General features: G+C 41.4%; 1 protein-coding gene across 9 annotated transcripts in view; it reads right to left on the reverse strand.

The window, feature by feature from the left end:
* Positions 1–20,286, reverse strand: part of DOCK3 (dedicator of cytokinesis 3) — a 190,479-nt gene that overhangs the window by 22,699 nt on the left and 147,494 nt on the right. For 8 of the 9 annotated variants that reach the window (XM_085236071.1, XM_085236070.1, XM_085236073.1 and 5 more), the window contains 9 exons: positions 17,770–17,855; positions 15,383–15,478; positions 14,278–14,338; positions 13,742–13,835; positions 12,934–13,082; positions 7,710–7,796; positions 5,971–6,075; positions 1,684–1,825; positions 278–444 (listed from right to left, as the gene is read on the reverse strand). In XM_085236071.1, the coding sequence (XP_085092197.1) occupies positions 278–444; positions 1,684–1,825; positions 5,971–6,075; positions 7,710–7,796; positions 12,934–13,082; positions 13,742–13,835; positions 14,278–14,338; positions 15,383–15,478; positions 17,770–17,855 (987 nt within the window). The remainder of the gene's footprint in view (positions 1–277; positions 445–1,683; positions 1,826–5,970; positions 6,076–7,709; positions 7,797–12,933; positions 13,083–13,741; positions 13,836–14,277; positions 14,339–15,382; positions 15,479–17,769; positions 17,856–20,286) is intronic. The other variant, XM_085236074.1, reaches the window with a different exon arrangement.

Genomic DNA, 20,286 nt, shown 5'->3' on the forward strand with positions numbered 1-20,286 from the left:
TGGCTACCAGTTCTGTCATGGGAACCAAGAAGACATAAGAAAAGAAATCCAGCCAATCAAAAAACCATCCTTGCTTTGAAATGCACTTCTCCTGGCACTCCAGTGACTTACCTTTAAACTGCACAATGCTCAGATCTGAAGCCATCAGATTCAACAGCCACTTGCTAATGATGTCTGGCCACCAAATCAGGATTACTTGAAAGGCTATATTAGCATAAGCTAACAAGACAGCATTTGCCTTATTAACACTTAAACGCAGTTTACTGCCTGCTTGTACCTTAAACTCGTTGTCCTTGTCCTTTGGACCTTTGTGGAAAGGCCTGTCATAGCGAAACTTCCGGATGTTGTTGACTCGGTAGAAGCTCTTTATGCGGTCAGGGACACGGTCCATCTGCAGCACATCTATGTTGTCTGGGATGGGAGTCACAGCATAGATCTGTAAATCTGCACGTTGCCTTGTCAAAGAAAGCCATGGGACATAAAACAAGAAAGCTGCCTTTGCTGCAGAAAGAAACAGCACACGCTTCTCTTTGTTTCCCAACACCCTTCTGTTGCATGTGAAACAAGAGGACACAACACCAGAAATCCTCAGGATGCCTACAAAGCTGTAGTACCTTAAAGCCAAATCAAACAAAGCAAGACACCTGAGGATGCACATATTTTCAGATGTCTTCCTACATTCTATCTTGATCAGGCAGACGAGCCAGATCATATTAGTTCTCGATCGAGCTAGGTGCTTCACTTCTGAAGGCACTAAAGTAAATCTTTAGTCTCCAGGTATTTAGAAACCTAAATATTTAATATTTACTTTTGGTAAATTTCATCTTAGATACTACAGCTTTGTCTGCAGGCAGACGTTGTCCTGTGTTCATCAGGGTAGTTTAACTGCTGTAGTCTTAGCGTTACAGACAAGCTCTCTTGTGCAACAAGTGCAAATAAACTTATGAAAGTAAATATATAAACAACCCTTTCTGTCTATAAAACTATCAGTGATACATAACATTGGAGAGTGAAAAGCCTATCATATGGAAAATGAGTGGGAAACATCAAACACAAACAATACTTAATGACAGTATTCTTAAGGTTAAAGTCCTGCAGTCCTGTGCAGTGCCCACACTGGTGAGGCACAAGCCAAATGGCAGTGTTTTCATAACTAAAATCTCCCAGGGTCTCTGCAGCCCCATCAGTCATTACATAGTTCTGTCCTTAAATACACAAAGTGTGGTATTGGGTCCATTAAGCTGCAGTACTCATTAACAATGAGAAGAAAGAAATTTAGAGCCACAGTTATAAAGGAGTTCCACAACTTTAAAGAAAAGGAGACTACAAGAAAAAAAAGCTGCAGTTAAAAACACAATGGAAAAGAATACTATTGTATCTGTTCCCAACAACACATTCTCCAAGAGAAGGTACTGGAATGTACATTTAGTGAAGTAAAACGTCCCTTATGCTAATGCTGCTGGTAAAGGTGAAAGGCTGGATGTGATCAATCTCTTGCATACTGAGTATGGCTGCAATACTCCCTGCAGAATAAAAAGCAACAATTCGCTCCAACAATTCAAAGAATCAGTCAATGTCTGCTACGGACAGATGTACAGTTTTGTCCATACCCAGCTCTACCCAAGGCAGTTATGAACTGAGATATGCAAGATAATCAGTACCAAAGATCTCACTGAAGGATACACTGGGCATCGCACTGTAATACAGAGTCGTCTGGGTGGTTTGGATGCTGCATTGCAATGGCTTGTGGGAACTCGCTCAGCATCCTCTGCTGGAAGGCTTCCAGCCTCTCATAGTCATGGCCCCGACACACGTATTCTTTGTTCTGCAAGAAGGACAAGCATAAATGAATCTCCCTTAAAGTTAGGTTAAATGCAGTTGGCTGTTATCTCACTTTAAATTTTACTGCTTCAGAAAGCGAGGTAAGTGACAAAGTCAACACGCTGATGTCAGAATAGAATGTGCAGATAACATGGATGATATATTTTCTTTCTTTCTTTTTCATTACAGTGTATTTCATTAACTGATGAATAAGGAGACCATTCTACTGCTCCCTCAACAAAAGATACCTTTGCTCCCTACAAGCATGGCATTCAGTCCTACGGTTTTGTCTGATTTGCTTTTCAGATAACTGAACAGGGAGTACTATTTAATCAGACTGTAATGAAATGCATCAAGCAAAACTTAAGACTGGGTCACAAACTTTGTTGTTCTGCGCTGGAAAAACTGCCATCAAATGCAATTTCCAGGAGCTGGGTAAAAGTCTGAGGATTTAAAAGAACAGGGGGAGAGACATATTTAACAATTTACCAGCTATCTTTAGAAAGGTGTGACAGCAAACCTCACAAACATCGTTGTTTAGTCACTATTGCACTGTTACACCCATACAATCACCTCTGATCATTGCTGGAACACTGCTGTCTACAGTGCAATAACACAGCAGAGCCTCCCCAAGAATGGCCACTTAGCACATTCCACTTCAACTCTAAAAGTACTTTCCTCTTGATGGACATTTCCAAGTTTGCATTTAAAATACACCTCCTGAGGCATTAAACCACTTGCTTAGAGTTCCTGGATGCTTCTGAACCATCTTGAACTCTGACCAGTAGGAGACAGCGTTTCTACAGTGCTCAGTGTCATAAAGATCGCATTCCAGTGCCTTAACTATATTATCACATAATACAACTTTGACTGGTGATAGCATTGCCTGACGTGAGACTTATCACAGCAGGCAAATCTCTAATCCTGGGCGCTCTGACTCATCATAATAGCTGATGTGTACACTGTACAGGGAGATTTTTCTCCTTCATAATAAAACAACAACAACAAAAACCCAGCAAACAAGAAAGTTGCCTCCATTCTATTTCTTGCAGCTAAACAGCTGCAGCATATGCGGTGATTTCTTGCTAATAGCAGAATGAAAGAGAAACTGGCAAAACCTGTTCATAAAGTTTAGCCAAGAAGTGCAATGTCTTTGGGTTTGTGCTTCATCTCTAGAGATGAGATCACATGGTGAAAGCTGTGATGAAACCACAGTTCAGTCTGTAATGGCCCAGCTTTGCAGCTATTATTAAATTTGGAGTGATATTTGAAGGTGAATCTCTTCATGGCACTTACTGCATTCTGTTTTAATTTTTGATTGCAGCAACTGAGAAAACTGTAAAGCCTATAAATAAAGTTCTAAAAATAATGTCCTGAAAACACATCAGGCCAGATTTAATAGACTCTTCACATAGAAACCAATACAAGATCTCAGCACACAGCTTGTTAGTCCTTACTTGAACTGCTGGTAAGAAAAGACACAAGCAGTTTTAATTTATTTATGTAGGAAGGATAGAAAGAGATGCAGGTTCCACAGCCACATAAACAATGATTTTTCTAGACAAAGGGTCTACAAAACTGCAAATGTAGAAGGAAGTGGCTATTTTCTGTCTTAAACTATACAACACTAGAAAAATAAAACAAGTACATGAAGTTGTTTCATCACTTTAAATTGTTCTTGCATCCATTTGAAAATTTTAAATCCACGTAAATCTTTTTCTTCTCCAGAATAGCTGCTATGGATCTCTTTACAGTGTGATCCGTGCAGATGCTACTGCTAATGGGCTTAGACTGTGCTTCTCAATGTGAGCACTGTATGGATCATCAGGGAGAGAAAGGAGGAGGGTGCATTCTAATAAGACTGCTATGTTAGTAATCTGCTATCAGAAGCACTGCTACTAACTGTAATTGCAGATCTAACAAGGATTATAACTCTGTATGCTAATGTTTGCTGTTAACATCTCCAGCCAAGTATCCATATTGACACAGCACTTCACAATGGTGCAGTGTAAAGTCAGGCAGGGTCCACGACAGAACTGCAGGATACACAGAATCACAGAATTGTAGGTGTTGGAAGGGACCTCTAGAGATCATCGAGGCCAACCCCCCTGCCAAAGCAGGTTCCCTACACCAGGTCGCACAGGCAGGCGTCCAGGCGAGACTTGAATATCTCCAGAGAAGGAGACTCCACAACCTCCCTGGGCAGCCTGTTCCAGTGCTCCGTCACCTCACCGTGAAGAAGTTCTTACGCACATTCGTGCGAAACTTCCTATGCTGCAGCTTATGTCCGTTTCCCCTCATCCTGTCTCCACGTACCACTGAAAAGAGACTGGCCTCACCACTATGGCCGCCACACCTCAGATATTTATAAACCTGGATCAGGTCCACTCTCAGTCTTCTTTTCTCAAGGCTAAACAGACCCAGTTCACTCAGCCTTTCTTCATAGGGGAGATGCTCCAGGCCCTTCACCATCTTTGTGGCCCTCCGCTGGACTCTTTCCAAGAGATCCCTGTCTTTTTTGTACTGGGGAGTCCAGAACTGGACACAGTACTCCAGATGAGGCCTCACAAGGGCAGAGTAGAGGGGGAGGATCACCTCCCTCGACCTGCTGGACACGCTCTTCTTAATGCACCCCAGAATGCCATTGGCCTTTTTGGCCACGAGGGCACACTGCTGGCTCACGGCCAACCTGTCGTCCACCAGGACGCCCAGGTCCCTCTCTGCAGAGCTCCTCTCCAGCAGCTCATCCCCCAGCCTGTATTGGTGCATGCAATTATTCCTCCCTAGGTGTAAGGCCCTACACTTGCTTTTGTTGAACCTCATCCAGTTTCTTACTGCCCAGCTCTCCAGCCTGTCCAGGTCTCGCTGAATGGCAGCACAGCCTTCAGGCGTGTCAACCAATCCTCCCAACTTTGTATCATCAGCAAACTTGCTGAGGGTGGAATGCAGCAAGATGCACAAGGATTCACTGACAGTACTTCTAACACAGGAACACTTATGTGCCATCACGACTTGGTTGTCACTTATTTTCTGCAACATTTGTTGTTAGATACTAAAAATAAATCATGTTTTCTTGGAAGCTCTTCAGAAAAGGGGAGCTTCACAATGCAACACTCTGCATTCCTTCACATGCTGATCTGAAATGCTGATTGAGGCTCCTGTATTATGGCACTGTCCAGCTTCACCTTTGAGCATAATAATAACACCCTTTGTCTATTGATATCCCACCGTAGTTACAGCATGCCTCCATTAAAGTGACATAATTAAACACTAATATTTTAATCTCAGCTACAACAAAGCAGAGGGAAGTTTAAGAATGCAATTTTCAGAATGTGTACCTTATGAAACAAAAATGGCAAACAGTTTTGCTTTGCTTTTTATAACTTATTACTGTATTACTCACGAGTGGTACCATCTCTTGTCAAGCCCTATTTTTAAAGAGAACACAAAAACATGCTGCTCCAGCCCCTGAAAGCATGCTTCAGGTTAGCTTGGCCTGTCAGACCAGATGGCATCTGCCATCAATTTTCAGGCAGATTTTCCAGAAGGTGTCAGATTATATTCCCTCATTACTCTGAACCAGAAACAAGAAGCCGTATGAACAAATGCCTCATTAGGAAGAGAAGACATTTTCACTTTCTCAGTGGATCTCAGAGCCCGCTGACCCTGCGCACAGCAGCAGACAGTAAGCTCAAAGTGAGGACATGCACAGAGAAGCTGATGGGCTTTCTACTTAATATAGGGAAACTTTTGCTGTAGAGAGCAGAAGTGTGTCATCAGTCTGGTACTAGAATCATTCTGTCATGTGAGATATTTTTAAAAGCATGATAATTTGAGATGATCAAAGTTAGTTGAAATAATGACCCACCATCACTGCAATAAAGAATTTTGCTTAATTACAGAGGTAAATTTTGCTGATGTGAGATTGCCAGAAATACACGTAGGCATCAGTCAAATTTCTGATCTGTGTTCCTAAGAATATTCCCAACCAACCATACCCTTCAGACCTATCAGAAAGCTGCTTCTGCTTATGCAAGTGTAAAATATAAAATGAACAGCAGATGTCGTATCTCCACAACCACAATTCAGAGCTGTGACAGCTACTTGGAGCCCGGTCCTGCTGTCACATTTTTTATTACTCTGGCTTACCCGCAGGAAGAATGGGAATTTTCGACCATAAAAACCAACTCTGAAGAATTCAGGTTCCAGGCGCTGCTGTTCCATGATATTATCATAATAGGTAGCTTCCATTTTCTGCAGAGGAAAATGACAGCTGCCATCAGACTCTTAAAACTGCACTTAAAACATGAGACTCTCAAGGTGCATTACAACAAAACATTGCTCTTCTGCATACACACTTTTTCTTTTAATGAGAAGAGTGATATTCTTTCAACAATTAAGATTATTAATTAAACAGTCCATGTGGTGGAGCAGACCATAAAATTACCCAGCTCATTTTACATTTTGAAAGATGACATATGGTCTTTTTTCTGTTGCATTTTAAATAAAACAAGTCTTGCACATAATCTTCTGTGCATTGCAGAACTAAGGGCCAAGCTGAGATTCAGGCCTCTGCTTTAACATCTCGCTCCCCACAGCTCAGAATCTATACTGCTGTCTGAAAAATTGTACCAATTCAATTGGGTTTGCCTTAATTGAGTTGAAGAGAATGAAAAAGGGCAAAACATAATTAAATCTTCTCCAGCTCTGCATACCAGTAATTTTAACATGGAAGAAAAAAGGAGTTTGGAAGGAGGACTTTTATTCAGCTCCAATTATTATTTCTATGGCACTGTGCTGGCACTGCATCAGGAGTGGGATTTCAAACCCTCTTGCCAAAGCGAGTCTCTGAAACGCTCACAAGGATTTCATTATATCCAAAAAGATAGCTTTCTAAAGAGAAGCACCAGTTTGATGTCATTGCTTCCACTGCAGGGAATCCTCACAGCAGCTTTGATACAGAACACTGCGCCAAGGCTTTCTTCTTGGCTTCACACATATTATCTCCTTTTGTAATATGGAGAAAGACCTGAAGTCACTGTGGGAATGTGATAAGTGAGATGAACAGAATAAGGAAAACCTTGTGCAATGGGAAGAAATTCAGTCCAGTTCAGGTCAACACAGATTTAGGGGACTTGAACAGAAAACAGATCACGTACAGGTGAACAAAATGATGAGTTGAACAGGTTCCATTGCTGAGCTGAGACAATCATACCCAGCCCACTGATTAAAGCCAATTAAAAAAGAGGCAAAACAAACAGCTAATTTACTGATGTTTCAGCGTTTCCTGCACACCAGGAGAAAAATTCACGCTGTCCTATTTTAGATGTCTTTGCAAATTCATAAAGGTTATACACAGCAAAACTTTTCTGATTACAGCAATAATGCCACAAATCTCCCCCAACTGCCTCAGGTTTGGTTTTACCAGGGCATCACATCTTTGAAAACTGACAAGAATGCCATAAATGTTTGCCTTTTCCATTCTGTTTCTCCCTTTCCCTACTCTTAAGTCAGCTGATGCAAATAGGTCCTGGATATTTTTGAAATTAAAATGAAATATCAATACATTAAAAAGAAAAGGAAGAAAAAAAGGATGTTTTTTGCAAAAAATATATGTAAAACAGGCAATTGCAGCAGCAAGTCAAGATTTCCTCAAGTGCTGTCCATGTTCACTGCCGACAGACCTAAGACTTACCCCAGTGAGTCCACAACACCACTGAAATGAATCCACCGCTACACTAATGTCAGCTAATGACACCATGGCAAGGGAGTTATTTGTGGTTGGGATTGGTTGGTTGGTTTGTTTTTTAAATTGAGAGTTTTCTGAGAGGTTGGCAGAATTCCCTACTGGAAGAGAGTGTGCTAGGAGAGGAACTGCTGCCACGTACCCGAATCCAGCTGAGGCTCTGGTAGTCGTAGAGACTTTCGTACTGCATGGCCAGCTCTCTGCACAGCGGGATTCCAAACTCCCAGCTCTGCAAAACCAAAGCAAATCACACTCACAGCGACCGGTGTCTTGGAATCAACTAACAGCCAGCTGAGAGGAATACAGGAACTCATTTTAGGCAATTCATTAGGTATGAAATGCCAGGGTGTAAGTGTGAAAATGCAATGTGATGAAACAATCTCCATGAGTATCAGATTGATTCTCTCTTTGAGATGGTAATGAAGGTACATATCCCACTAAAATTACACATATGCTCTTGCTAACAGTTCACTCGGCAGACTGGGAACTTCTCTGGAGAAATATAGCTAACATTTTCTTACTGTTAAATTCCTCTCCCATCCAACAGCTCGGTTTTCTGCACTCCCTGAAGTACAGACTCCTCACAGCTGAGGCCTCTCATTGAATCATAGAATGGCTTTGGTTGGAAGAAACCTCAAGGGTCATGAAGCTCCAACCCCCTGCCACAGGCATGGCTGCCAACCTCTCCATTTAATACCAGCCCAGGCTGCCCAGGGCCCCATCCAACCTGGCCTTGAACACCTCCAGGGATGAACACACCTCTGGAGGGGCATCCACAGCCTCCCTGGGCAGCCATTCCAGCACCTCACCACTCTCACAGTAAAGAACTTTCCCCTGACATTCAACCTAAATCTTTCCTCCTTCAACTTAAAACCATTTCTCCTTGTCCTGCTGTTATCTACCCTTTCAAAGAGCTGACTCCCCTCCTGTCTGTAGGCTTCCTTTAGGTACACAAAGGCTGCAATGAGGTCACCCCGCAGGCTTCTCTTCTCCAGGCTGAACAAGCCCAGCTCCCTCAGCCTGTCTTCATAGGGGAGGTGCTCCAGCCCTCTGAGCATCTTTGCAGCCCCTCCTCTGGACCTTCTACAGTACCTTCCTGTCTTTCTTGCACTGGGGGATGCTCCTTCCTACTGAGAACATGAAACTCTCAAGTAATGGGAAACTTTCAAACACAGAGATACAGCATGCTCAGAACTGACATGCATTTTTGCACTGAGTATTTGTATCCAGAACTGAAAGTAAAACTCACTTATCTTACATTCTGCGTACAGTGAGTCTTTTCTGGCACACCACAGTCAATGCCATCAGAGGTAAGGAAGAAAGAGGCTGAGTTTGGGCATACAAACACGTACAGGGAAAGAAACTCCCTTGTCACTTGTTAGCGCATTTTATACCCTTCAACTGAAATCTCCTCTTCTAGCACTTTAACTTGCACAGATTAGAAATGCCTTGGGGGCTATTTCTCTCCACACTTATGTAAAGGACCTGGAAGCCCCTGGTCTCAGCTGAACCTTTATTAGATTATTTTTATGCATTACTGGATTAATTTGCCTCTCCTCTTTTTAACTGAGACTGTGTTGCAGTGAAAACAAACTTAACCTGTGAGATTATTATCATCGGTTTTACAAAGAGTAATACTGCAAATTATTCTTAATGGTAATTAACAGTAATGATGTAAAAGAATAGTGCTTCATATATGTAGCTTTCCTTCACTTCAAAAAGAGAATCTCTGCACCATTTGATTAAATGCAACGGGCGCCTTGCAGCACTTCCCTTTCTGCACACACACACAGAGCCTGTCCTAATAGCAGAGATGGGCTTGTTGTCTTCCGAAGAGGAAAAACGCAGCGAGTCTAAGAACTCCTATATCAAAAGAAAGGATAATTGGTAAAGGCAAAAAGGAGAAAAAAGTTCCCATCTCTTTTGCTTCTGTAAATCACAAAAGCTTACATTAAGAACTTACTAAGTAAAAGATTCCTTTGGAGTATCTTTGGTACAAGGAAACAATCTCAAAGAGCAGCTCACTGACTGCTTAGAATATAACTTGGGGTTGTGTGATCTCAAATTAACAGCATTTTCACTGTGGCTGTCAGTTCATGATGTACAAACAGATACACCAAATTGTCACTAGCAGCATTATCCAGCTAAGTGTTTTATCTGCAAACACAACTACCCATGCACTCTGCATGCCAATGGGTTTCAGTACAGTTACAGTATCAGCACGCATACTTTCAGTCTTCAGGTGATCCCTATTTACTCAAAAGAATGGAAAAGACAAATCTCTATGTCACCTGGCCAGGAAAAAATGGCTTTCGATACACCGCATAGTAGCAGCCTCACTCCCAAATGGGATGCTGCTGCTAAAGCCTACATAATTCTCTAATCTGTCATCTGGATAGAAGCAGAAAGCTGACTGGCTTTCTTTCAGGTGATCCTAAAGACACGATCTTTTCTTGTTCCTTTTCTGATGTGAATTAAATCAGCAATATATAACCACCATAATATTATATATATATAATATATATCTCGTTTCTATTTACACCAGCTCTTTCACATGTACTCTCATACTATTCCTGTCATCCCAGCTCAGGCTTTCTCTCTTCTTTTCAAATAGATTTCCATGCAGGGAAATTCTAACATACCAGCTGAATATTCTGTTGATAACAATGCAGTGTATAAGTGGAAGAAACCCAAGATACAGATAACTTGTTAGAAAGAGAGTTAGAGATATTTAACAGTAAAGTAGAACAAATTGACATCTGACTCACTGGGATTCCCCTTTTTAAAAATGGTGATTTAATGACTACTGCCTTCACAGTGCAGAAATTGAATGTCCACGTGCTGCACAAGTGCCACTTTCCTCTACAGCATCATCACCTTCCCCTCTCAAATAATTTCCTAATGTCTCCACTGTTACGTTCATTTATTAGTGCTTTCTCTTCTGCTGTCTGATCTGGTCGCATGTTCTGTATTACATCCTTCTCTCTGAAGCAGGTTCATGAGAGTTTTATTGCAGCTGTCTCCTATGACACCAGCAACTCTCATTTGTGATGCTGACTGCACACAGGAGGCACAGATAGAGATAAACAACATTTATGAATGGGAGCCTTTATTTACTCACTTCCCAATGTGCAGATTTCCTTTGGAAGTGTGATTCAAATTAGTGTGCACAAGATAAATTGGTTCAAATGCTTGGAATAGAGCACATGATTTAAAAATGAATTGCTTTGGAAGTGCAGCATTGGATCTCTCACAGACCTGTCTGAAACTGAGGAGAATGCACACCGTGGTGTTGGGAAGGGATTTCAGAATTCTTATCAAGAAAAACTAGCACTGAACTGGGTAGAAGAGAGTTGTGAAGTTCTCAAGCTGCTGTTGTCCAGAAAAAGGATCTGTCAGGTTCAAATAATCCCATTCAATTTCCTTCAACTAGAAAACCTTGAGTCTTAACAGACAAAATGACTGCTGACATCTGCGAAATAGAAAAAATCCTACATTTAAAGTTATGCATCTCCACATGGTCACAAACCGATGAGAAGCACAACGAGAAGGCAGCAGGAAGGAGCATGCAGAGTGAAGGATAGAAGGATCCTGGAGCATCTTATTACTTTCCTGCACAGGGCTGCTCCCAGCAATAGTGAGAACGAGAGCTGCTCAGATGCCCTGGCCATGCCTCTGCTTGCTGTGCTCTGCCTGCACACCCTTCTGTTGTGCATGCCTTGTGCCCTCTGCTTTTCTCTCTCACTGCTGAGAGATCTTCCCATGAACAAGCATAGAATTTTTACACCTTCTCCATGCTGCTCTGACCCTCTTACTTAATGGAAGATACCAGAAGCAGAATAAGAAACTATCTAGATATGCAACAGTATGACAAAGAGCAACACATTCCATTCTTCAGGAACCAGGGAGTGCAAAATACAACCTGCCAGGCACAAGCTAAGCAAACAAGCTTCTGCTTCCTGAGCTGGTCCCTGTTACACAGCAGCAGCAGATCTGGCTTCTCTCCATTTTTCAGAGCCCAAGTGACATATACACTGCTTATGTGGATTAGGTAGTCATTCAGCTACCATTTAAAATAAAGGAGGATTAAAGCACAGCCAAGTAAGTCCAGAAACGCCCAGCACGAAAAAAATCCCCAAGAGGTTAACACTCCAATGTGTTAGGAGATCTATAGCAAAATTAGATCCATCAAGTTTGTACTCACCTTTAATGCTTGTATGGATGGCCTGTTTGTCAAAAACACAAGCTCAATTTCTACATAGCCTCTTTATTATGCTTGGCTAAATCAGGTGGCACAGTACTGCCATATTTACGTAAGTTAATAACTTAATTTTTTAAAGTGCAGTCTTATAAAGCTGTGAAATTTTCTGAAACTAAACAGAGAATGATACGCAGTATTATTAGAGAAGATCAATTTCTGAGCCAAAAAAGATCTCTGGATAATGAATCACTCCCTCAGAAATTGGCCACTCACCCTCACAAGCACAACCTAACTTCTCTGCCATGTTGTGCACAGGACGCTTTGCCAGAAGCAAACTGGAATGTCAACCCCATACGAATGAAATCCCATTTCTATTTAATGCCACTTTCGCTGTCATCATAGGAAAAAACAACCCTGAGGTGCACATACAGATGTTATCTTCCAGTAATATATGCTGGATGGTTTATTTTCCTGGAAAACATTCTGACAACATTCTCACAGATGATCTCACTTCTAATTCTCCCCTCCAAAGCAGAACACAGATACAAGCGACTGCAGCACCCGCCTGCAGTGCTTTGAACAGTTACTCATGGCAGGAGAAGCATACCAAATACAAGGAACTGAAATGCATTCACTCTTTTCTTGTGCAATGGATGAAACTGCACGTTAAGTGAAAGACACTTTAAAATCACAGTGATGCTGAAAAGGCTTTATTATTTTTAACTGTAGGATCTCCTACAGTTACTTCTACCTACAGGATGTTTACTTCAGGAGGTCAGAAACAGAACAAGTCCTTAAATGCAAAGGGAGCTGTAACACAGCACTTTGCACACACATGCTTTTTTAATATATAAATTCAGGAACTGGTGTTCACCAGTCTCTGCCGTGTCAGGAGATCCGAGCTTTGCTCAGGTATAAAACTGCTCCTGGTGGCCTACCTAAACCAGTTCCAAATGTTATGCATAATGAAATACCCACATCCATTTTCTCATCTGTTGTTTTTGTTTTTTTTTTTTGCTCCAAAGAGCCAAGAAGCAATCTGTCAAGTTACTAAATCTTTCAGCACAAATTTACTTCCAGGCTACTGAACTGAAATGATAGCCTTGCAAGCTCTATGTCAGGAAAAGGGAAGGAAGCTGCTGGAAGAGAGAAGAAGTTGGCATACCTTCCCTTTGTTGAAGTAATGGATAATCTTACGGCACAGACCTTCCTTACGTTGCCACTCTGACTGAGATGGGTAATGCAGGAACTCTCTCAGAGGTCTGTCCTCCCACTGAAGCAACTCACAGTACAAAAGCAAAGTAAATGCAGCCTCTGTTGAAAATGCAACCATTGAACACCAAATCAATGATGACAAATCTCTAATAGGTAAAAGATCACAAGCTGCTTCTAAAACACGCTGGAAGTTCTGATGTACTGATGAGAAAATTCAGAAGCATTAGGTTAACATTACATGATTTGATGGCTTAAAATAGCAGCACATGGCTCCTTCTGATAAACCTGACTTTTAGGTACAAATCTGTCGAGTTTCTTTCTCCTAGCTACTTGATTCAAATGCACAGTCAGATACTCAGATGTGCAACACACAGCTGAATGGAGCTGTGTAACACTGAGATGGGGCCTGTCGCTGTAAACACAGCTTGGACAACACAGAATTAGAGTCAGCAGACTTTTAAAGTGCTCCCTACATACACAAGGAAACTTGGGGAATGGTAATACAACAGCGGGCTCGTGATTTTCATTCCTCTGCTGTGATTTTTCAATCAACCTTCCTTGCACAACACTTTTAATACAAAATTCAGGGTGCAAACTAACTGGATGGAATGAGGTGGACCTCAGCTTCTCATCTTTCTAAGTAGCTGATTATAACAACATTTTTCCTAATAAATTCAACAGATAATAGAGAATAAGATTACAAGAATCAAAACCTTTCAGTGGGACTTCAAACAGCCCCTGTTTGGTGCTTGACTAACCTGTGTAGTTCTCAGCCTGTAAGTGCATGTCACACAGCTTGTGGATGTAGCGGATGTACATCTCTTCCTTGTTAATTTCCGATTTATAGAAATTCTGTAAGAGAAAGAGAGCAGTCACTCTCACTGAGAAAGTTCCTTCCTCCACAACAATCAGAGATGCCTCTGTATGTATAATAGTACTGAAAAAAGATTAACATAAAAGGAAAGGACTCATTCTTTTTGTACTCATGCAGATTTAACTCACAATGCTAGAAATTATTTTCAAAGTGAGGGCAGTCCAACATGAAAAAAAAAGGCAAGAAGTTTGTGGGACCTCTATCAAAAAGACCCTCAGAAAGCAGCTGGGGGGAGGTGAGACTTACAGCACCCAGCTCCATGCAGAGCTGGACCACAGGTCCCAGAAGGTCCTCCTAAGCTCTGTCATTACATCCTGCCTGCCCTTAGATCCTGCACCTTGCCTGACACACATTCCTACCCAATCTTCCCCACCCCAGCGTCAGTTACACTGCACAAGGAAATAAAGGAAACATCTTTACCATAAGGTTAACAGTGCAACCGATTTTCTTGTTCTCTGTTTCATCGCCTTTCATACAGTCCCTAAAAAGGCAGAGGAATGTTACAACACACATCTGAAAGATTTCCTTTTGAAAAAAGAAAAAAAAAGAGACAAAACTTTCAAAGAAGACACAGCAAACTTTTCTGAGAGCCATGCTGTCAGCTAGTTGGTGGCTGGAATCCACAAAGTGTCAAAACTGATCAGCACAGCTCTCCACTTCACAGCCCTGTATGGGACTCGCAAACTGCCCCAACAATTATTACACATTTAGTCTGGGCAGTTCCACATTTTGATGCAGTTCCCTATTTTGTTCTGCTCTGGGACTGAAATATTCTGCTGCTTATTGAAACTATATTAAAAAACTGTTATCTGTTCCTGTACTAAGCATGAAAATGAGTATCTGTGTAACAAAGCTGCACTGATAGTTGCACCAAAAAGAAAGTCAGCTCCCTCACACTCTCTTTTGACATGTCTCAGATATCTGGTCTTGCTTAGATTTACAGCAGCTGCTGTCAGGAAAAGAAAGAGCAGGTCTGATCAAACTGGTCAGGAGAACAAAAAGAACAAACTAAAAAGTGCAGTGAAGTATTTGTGATTGCCCAATATCCACTCCCAGTTTTCACCTCCACTGAGTAGCAGAAGAACCAAATAAATATTGGAACTCATCAGCAGGATACAGATAAAAACACATGGGTGAGTTCTAAGAGTTTCTAATTGCCAACTGTTCTACAAAAACAACTCTGAGTGTATGTGTATCTAACATGGTGTATATAATATTTTATATATAATGTATGATACTACATACATCAATATCTATATGTATATACATATATACTTGTGAGGATGAACAACTTTCTTCACCTCTGCTATTTAACAGGAATGATCTGCCAAGAAGAAGAGCCAGGGCTCTTTGCTTTTCACTTGGAGCCTTGCAGCACTGAGTTAGACATACTTATACAACGCTTCCCTGATGGGTGCAGCTTGATAAACAATGGAAACGCTCTCTGTACACGATAAATTTGGTACTACCTCTTCACAAACTTCTTATACACACACTGAGGACACATAACACTGCTGTCAGATACCTGTAGTCCAGCAGGCGCTCCATGAGGCGAGTTACCGATGTAACAAAAGAGATTCCAGTCTCTCGCCACGTCTCCTGCTCAATCTTCTCCAGCAAACTGTGCAGAGATGAAAAGACAGCAAATGAGGCTTCTGCAGAACCAGTGCTGTGCATGCAGGCAGTCATGGACAACTTGGTTCCTTCCTCATGAAACAAACGCACAGAATGACTGTCTTACCTGGGATAAGGCCCAAAGAGCTGGGTTCTACTCCAGGCAGCATGAAGCAAAGAGAAGGAAATTACAGAATTGACAGGAAAAGGAAAAATACCCTCATAATGCTGTGTAAAATGTGTGAAAGAGAGCACTGCTCAGAGCTACAACTAATTGCTGCGCTGTTACCTGCAACTTCTCTAACAGCACACAGAAGTTGGGAGTCTGAACCTAAAGCAAATTAATCTGCTCATTCTCACATAAATTTTGGTCTCTCGTGAGCAACCAAACAACGTCACATCACAATTTATTTAAACTGTACATAAACAAAAGCAATCATTTTCTGATCAGCTAGGCAGTACATGGAGAATCTCAGTGAGGTGGCTGAAGAATGAGAAAAGGCCCAAGTAAAAACACTCAAAATTGTTTGCAAAAAAATGGGAAAGGAAAGCTGGTATCCTGGGCCTGAAACAGATCTCTTGTCAAAGAACTTGCCACTTCTGTACTGGCAAGAGGAAAGAGAAACTGTTGGGTGTGTTCTCAGAGGATGATTTCCACCCTGAGGACCCGATTCCCACTTCAGCAGAACAGCTGAGACATGGAAGTCAGCATCAACTGTTTATTTCACTTCGTGAGAAAAGAGCTGAAATCTACCATTCTGTGGAATTGCTCCCTCAGAGCTCACAGTACTCAGAAAATACAGTACAAATACAAACTCAGAGGCTGCTGGACTTCAACTTCAAGGTTGTATTTCTTGGCAATACAACCACTATCACTTATAAATACGTCAAACTGTAGTCCCTAATTCTTAACATTTCAGGTTACACGTGCCTTCAGGAGGAGCAAGTGAAAAGCAGAACATTCCCCTTGCCAAGTAAATAAAAGAACAAAGACATTTTCTTTTTTATTTCTAAAGCATATATTTTTTCTCTGTACAACACTTGAAATGCCAGACTTCCCAAGGTTGAATATCACAAACCAAAAGTGAATACGTTTACTTGCTTTCTGTGGAAAGCATACATATGGGCAGGCTTATCCATCCTGACAGTAAATGAGTGAAGAAATGTGAACGAAAAAATACAAAGCTTTATGCCTCAAACTGCCTGCACATTGCTGGGGGACACATAAAATGGTCTGAATATAGAATCACAGAATCATCTAGGTTGACAAAGATCTTCAAGGTCACCACCTTCAAGGTGACCTCGGCCTTGACCTGCCACCAACCTGATCTACTGAATCCCACCACCAAACCACACCCCTCAGCACCACATCCATACCTTAAGCACTTCCTGGCACGGGACCCCACCACTGCCCTAGGCAGCCCGTTACAGTGCTTTCCAACCTCTACATGAAGGAATTATCCCTAAAATCCAATCTAAACCTCTCCTGATGCAACTCGAGGCAGTTTTCCTCATGTTCTATCACTTGTCACCTGAGAAGAGAGACTGATGCCCACCTTGCTACAACCTCCTTTCAGACATTTATAGAATGATGTGGTCTCCCGTCAGCCTCCCTTTCTGCAGGCTAAACAACCTCAGTTCCCTCAGCTGCTCCTCATAAGTCCTGCCTTCTAGTCCCACCACTAGCTCTTCTCTGAATATCTTCCAGCAACTCACCATCTTATCGCAGTGAGAGGCACAAAACTGAACACAGTACTCAAGGGACAACCCCTTTCCTAGTCCTGCTGGCCATACTACTTCTGATATAGGCTCCGTTCCTTAAGGGTAAGGACTTCTCTGCTTTTCTGGTCCCCACTAGAGTGCCTCGTATTTATTTTTGTAACACTCCAGGAATTTCCTAAACCATTTCCAATCCACTTTACTGAGCTTTAGCAAACACCTGGGAATCTGAAGTCTGCCCTGACTAGCCCCTCACTAAGGGCTTAGCATACTGCTAAGTGAAAAGAAAGGCATCTCCAGCAAATCAATTTTTTACAGAACAATGATAACAACTTACCTGCACAGCCTGCTATTGGATTGTACGGAAGACAGACACAGAATGATACAGTTTTATCTTCTCAGAGTTAGCATGACAGAGCTCTGTTTCACTGAGAGCCATGTCACGAAAACCTGCCAGAGTGCCCTTTACCACATTCTCTGAAGATCAGCACTGGAGCTGCTACTGCAGCACAGATGACTGCTTTGACTGCTTCAGTGACCACACAAAACACAGAGTGAGCAGAAACTGGCATGACTTACAGGAGGCTGAAGAGTTCTCTGTAGTTCTCATCACCTTTTCCTTCGGATACCAGGCTGTCCAGCTTATCGATCAACTCAGCTTCCACCTGGATGAGAAGTTCCAAACTGGTTACAAATCAGCTGCTCGTGTACATGATGAGTTCCAAATGCTAAGAGGACTGGAAGAACATTTTATTTCTCATGCCCAGGAGCCTTCCCACTTCTGTGCATGAGCAATTTATTTCTCTGTAGCTCAGTTAAATGGAAACACTTTTCTTATTTTTCAATGAAATAGAAGGGCTAGAATAAAATTATCCATTTGCCTATCAGAGTCTAAATGAACATCCCAGGGGAGGTAACACTGCTTCTTCCCAGGAGTTTCTGATGTTCTTTCTCTTATCAAACAAATCACTCTGAAAACAATTTCTGTGAGCAAATACATCAAACAAACGACATCCTGTGTCAAAATCAGAATACCCATGCAGAGAAACTAATTTATCACCACTAGTCTGCTGTGATGGTTCTGCTGGTAGGTAACTGACTTTCAATCACTGAGACACAATTACACTGGAAGATTTGTTCATTAAACTCAGTTTTATCAGACTTCTCTATGATTACGTGATGCATTTCTTTTTCACACATGTACAGGGACAGAACAGTATTATTATGCCTCTCTTCCTTTACAAAGGTTATGAATACACATTCATTTTACACATTTATGGAGTCTAGTGCTCCATAATCAAGTTTGATATCAGATATTCCAATAAAATTGCTTTAAGTGCAGAATTCAACATATCTAATATTAAAGGATTTTTTTTGTGTGTGTATTCTTGGAAGACTGAAAGAAAACATGCTTTCAATACTAATGAAGATAGAGGTTTCCAAAGGTTGAAGTGGGTTGTAGAAACGCTGCATGTTTTTAATTAACCATGAGCATAGTTTGAATTCCTTTGATTTTTAGCCGCCAAATTGCAAAGGAAGGAAAGATGAGAAGGAAGAGCAGATCACTCAGAGACACACAGATGGCACTGGTGCTCCTGTTACTGAAATCATTAAAAGGAGTCATGATTTAGTCCACAAGCCAGACTGCACTGCTATGTCCTACTGCATAAAAAAATTACCTTGTTAAAACGAACTACCAGAAAAAAAAGTAAGAAAAAGCACGAAAATGGATTTCCTGGATTTCTGTATTTTTGAAGACTAAATTGGTTGTTAGAAATGTCAACCAAACATCAAAATTAAAACAAAAAACCAAACAAATGCCCTTTGTTCATGAGCTACAATAACTAGTCCAAAAACTCTGGTGCATCTGTCCAACTGTCTAGCTTTATACTGGACAAAAAATGACTTCTGGCTTTGAGCTGCTAGTAAGATTTAATCATCTTGTACTGTTTAATTGTTATGTTTAAGAAAGATTTTTGTGGCTGTAGCGTAGAACACATCAGTGAGTATAAAAATTAAATGGTTATGAAGAGTTCATCTTTGATGCAGAAAGTATAATCAGATCCAGGAACTAGAAGATGACTGTGGGTACTTCTAACTGCAAATGCCAGAGCAGAAACTGTTCCGTTGTTATGTTAATACAGCACCTACAGCAAAAAGAGCACCGCAATCAAATGTCACCATAATAATAGCAGTAGCAGTAGAAATAATAATCAAGAGAGCTGAAGAGGAAAAAAACTCCACAGAAGCCTTTGGTAATACTCTTCCACATCGTTTTTAATGAATCAGGTTAAGGAAAAGGTCTGTATCTCTCCTGGGATGACAGACTGGAACCGGCATTTTAATATCACAGTAACTATGATAATTTAAATACAAAGTCAAACAATTTCTAGACATGGTTTGCATTGTGTGACTGTCTGGTAGAATTGTCAGAGCACCTATCTGCAGGCCCTTGCCACCTGCATGGACCCAAACACAACAATAAAGCCCTGTCACCTGAGGATCCATTCCAAGCTTATCCTTTGTTACCCACACTTTGAACTTCCAAGATCTGTTTTACAGTGGAAAATTTACACTAATCTCTGATCATGACTGGGCAACAAAACAAGCACTCTCCTGGCTGCTCTGCAATCACAGCTCACGGGATGTGCCAGCAAAGGAACTTCTGTTGGGCTCAACCATTCCAGCAGAGTGGCTATAACTTCTCCAAGAATATTCAGTCACAAAATCTGTTTCAAAACACGGTATAATTATTTAGTTACACAATACTGTTTTCTGGCTGGAAACTGAATACAGAGAAGTAAAGGCCAACAATACTGGCTGAACTGTTAAGTCGTTATTTCTGGTTTGCAGTGTGACTCATTTCATGGCTGACAAGCTGTGTGGAAACCAATGAACGGTGAGCCCAGCACTTCAGAAATTATTTCCCCTTTCTCATCGCTCTTTTCTACATTCAGAGGAAATGCAGCTTGCTGTTAAGTGCGCTGCTTAAATAATCCTGAGTAGCCTGTAATAGTTTTGTGAGCCATGCTTCAAATGTATTATTTTTATGTATTTGCATGACAACATCTTCGTCCCTATCGGATGTGGATCAAC

Source organism: Meleagris gallopavo, chromosome 14 (assembly GCF_905368555.1).
Source record: "Meleagris gallopavo chromosome 14, MGAL_WU_HG_1.1, whole genome shotgun sequence".
NCBI lineage: Eukaryota > Metazoa > Chordata > Aves > Galliformes > Phasianidae > Meleagris > Meleagris gallopavo.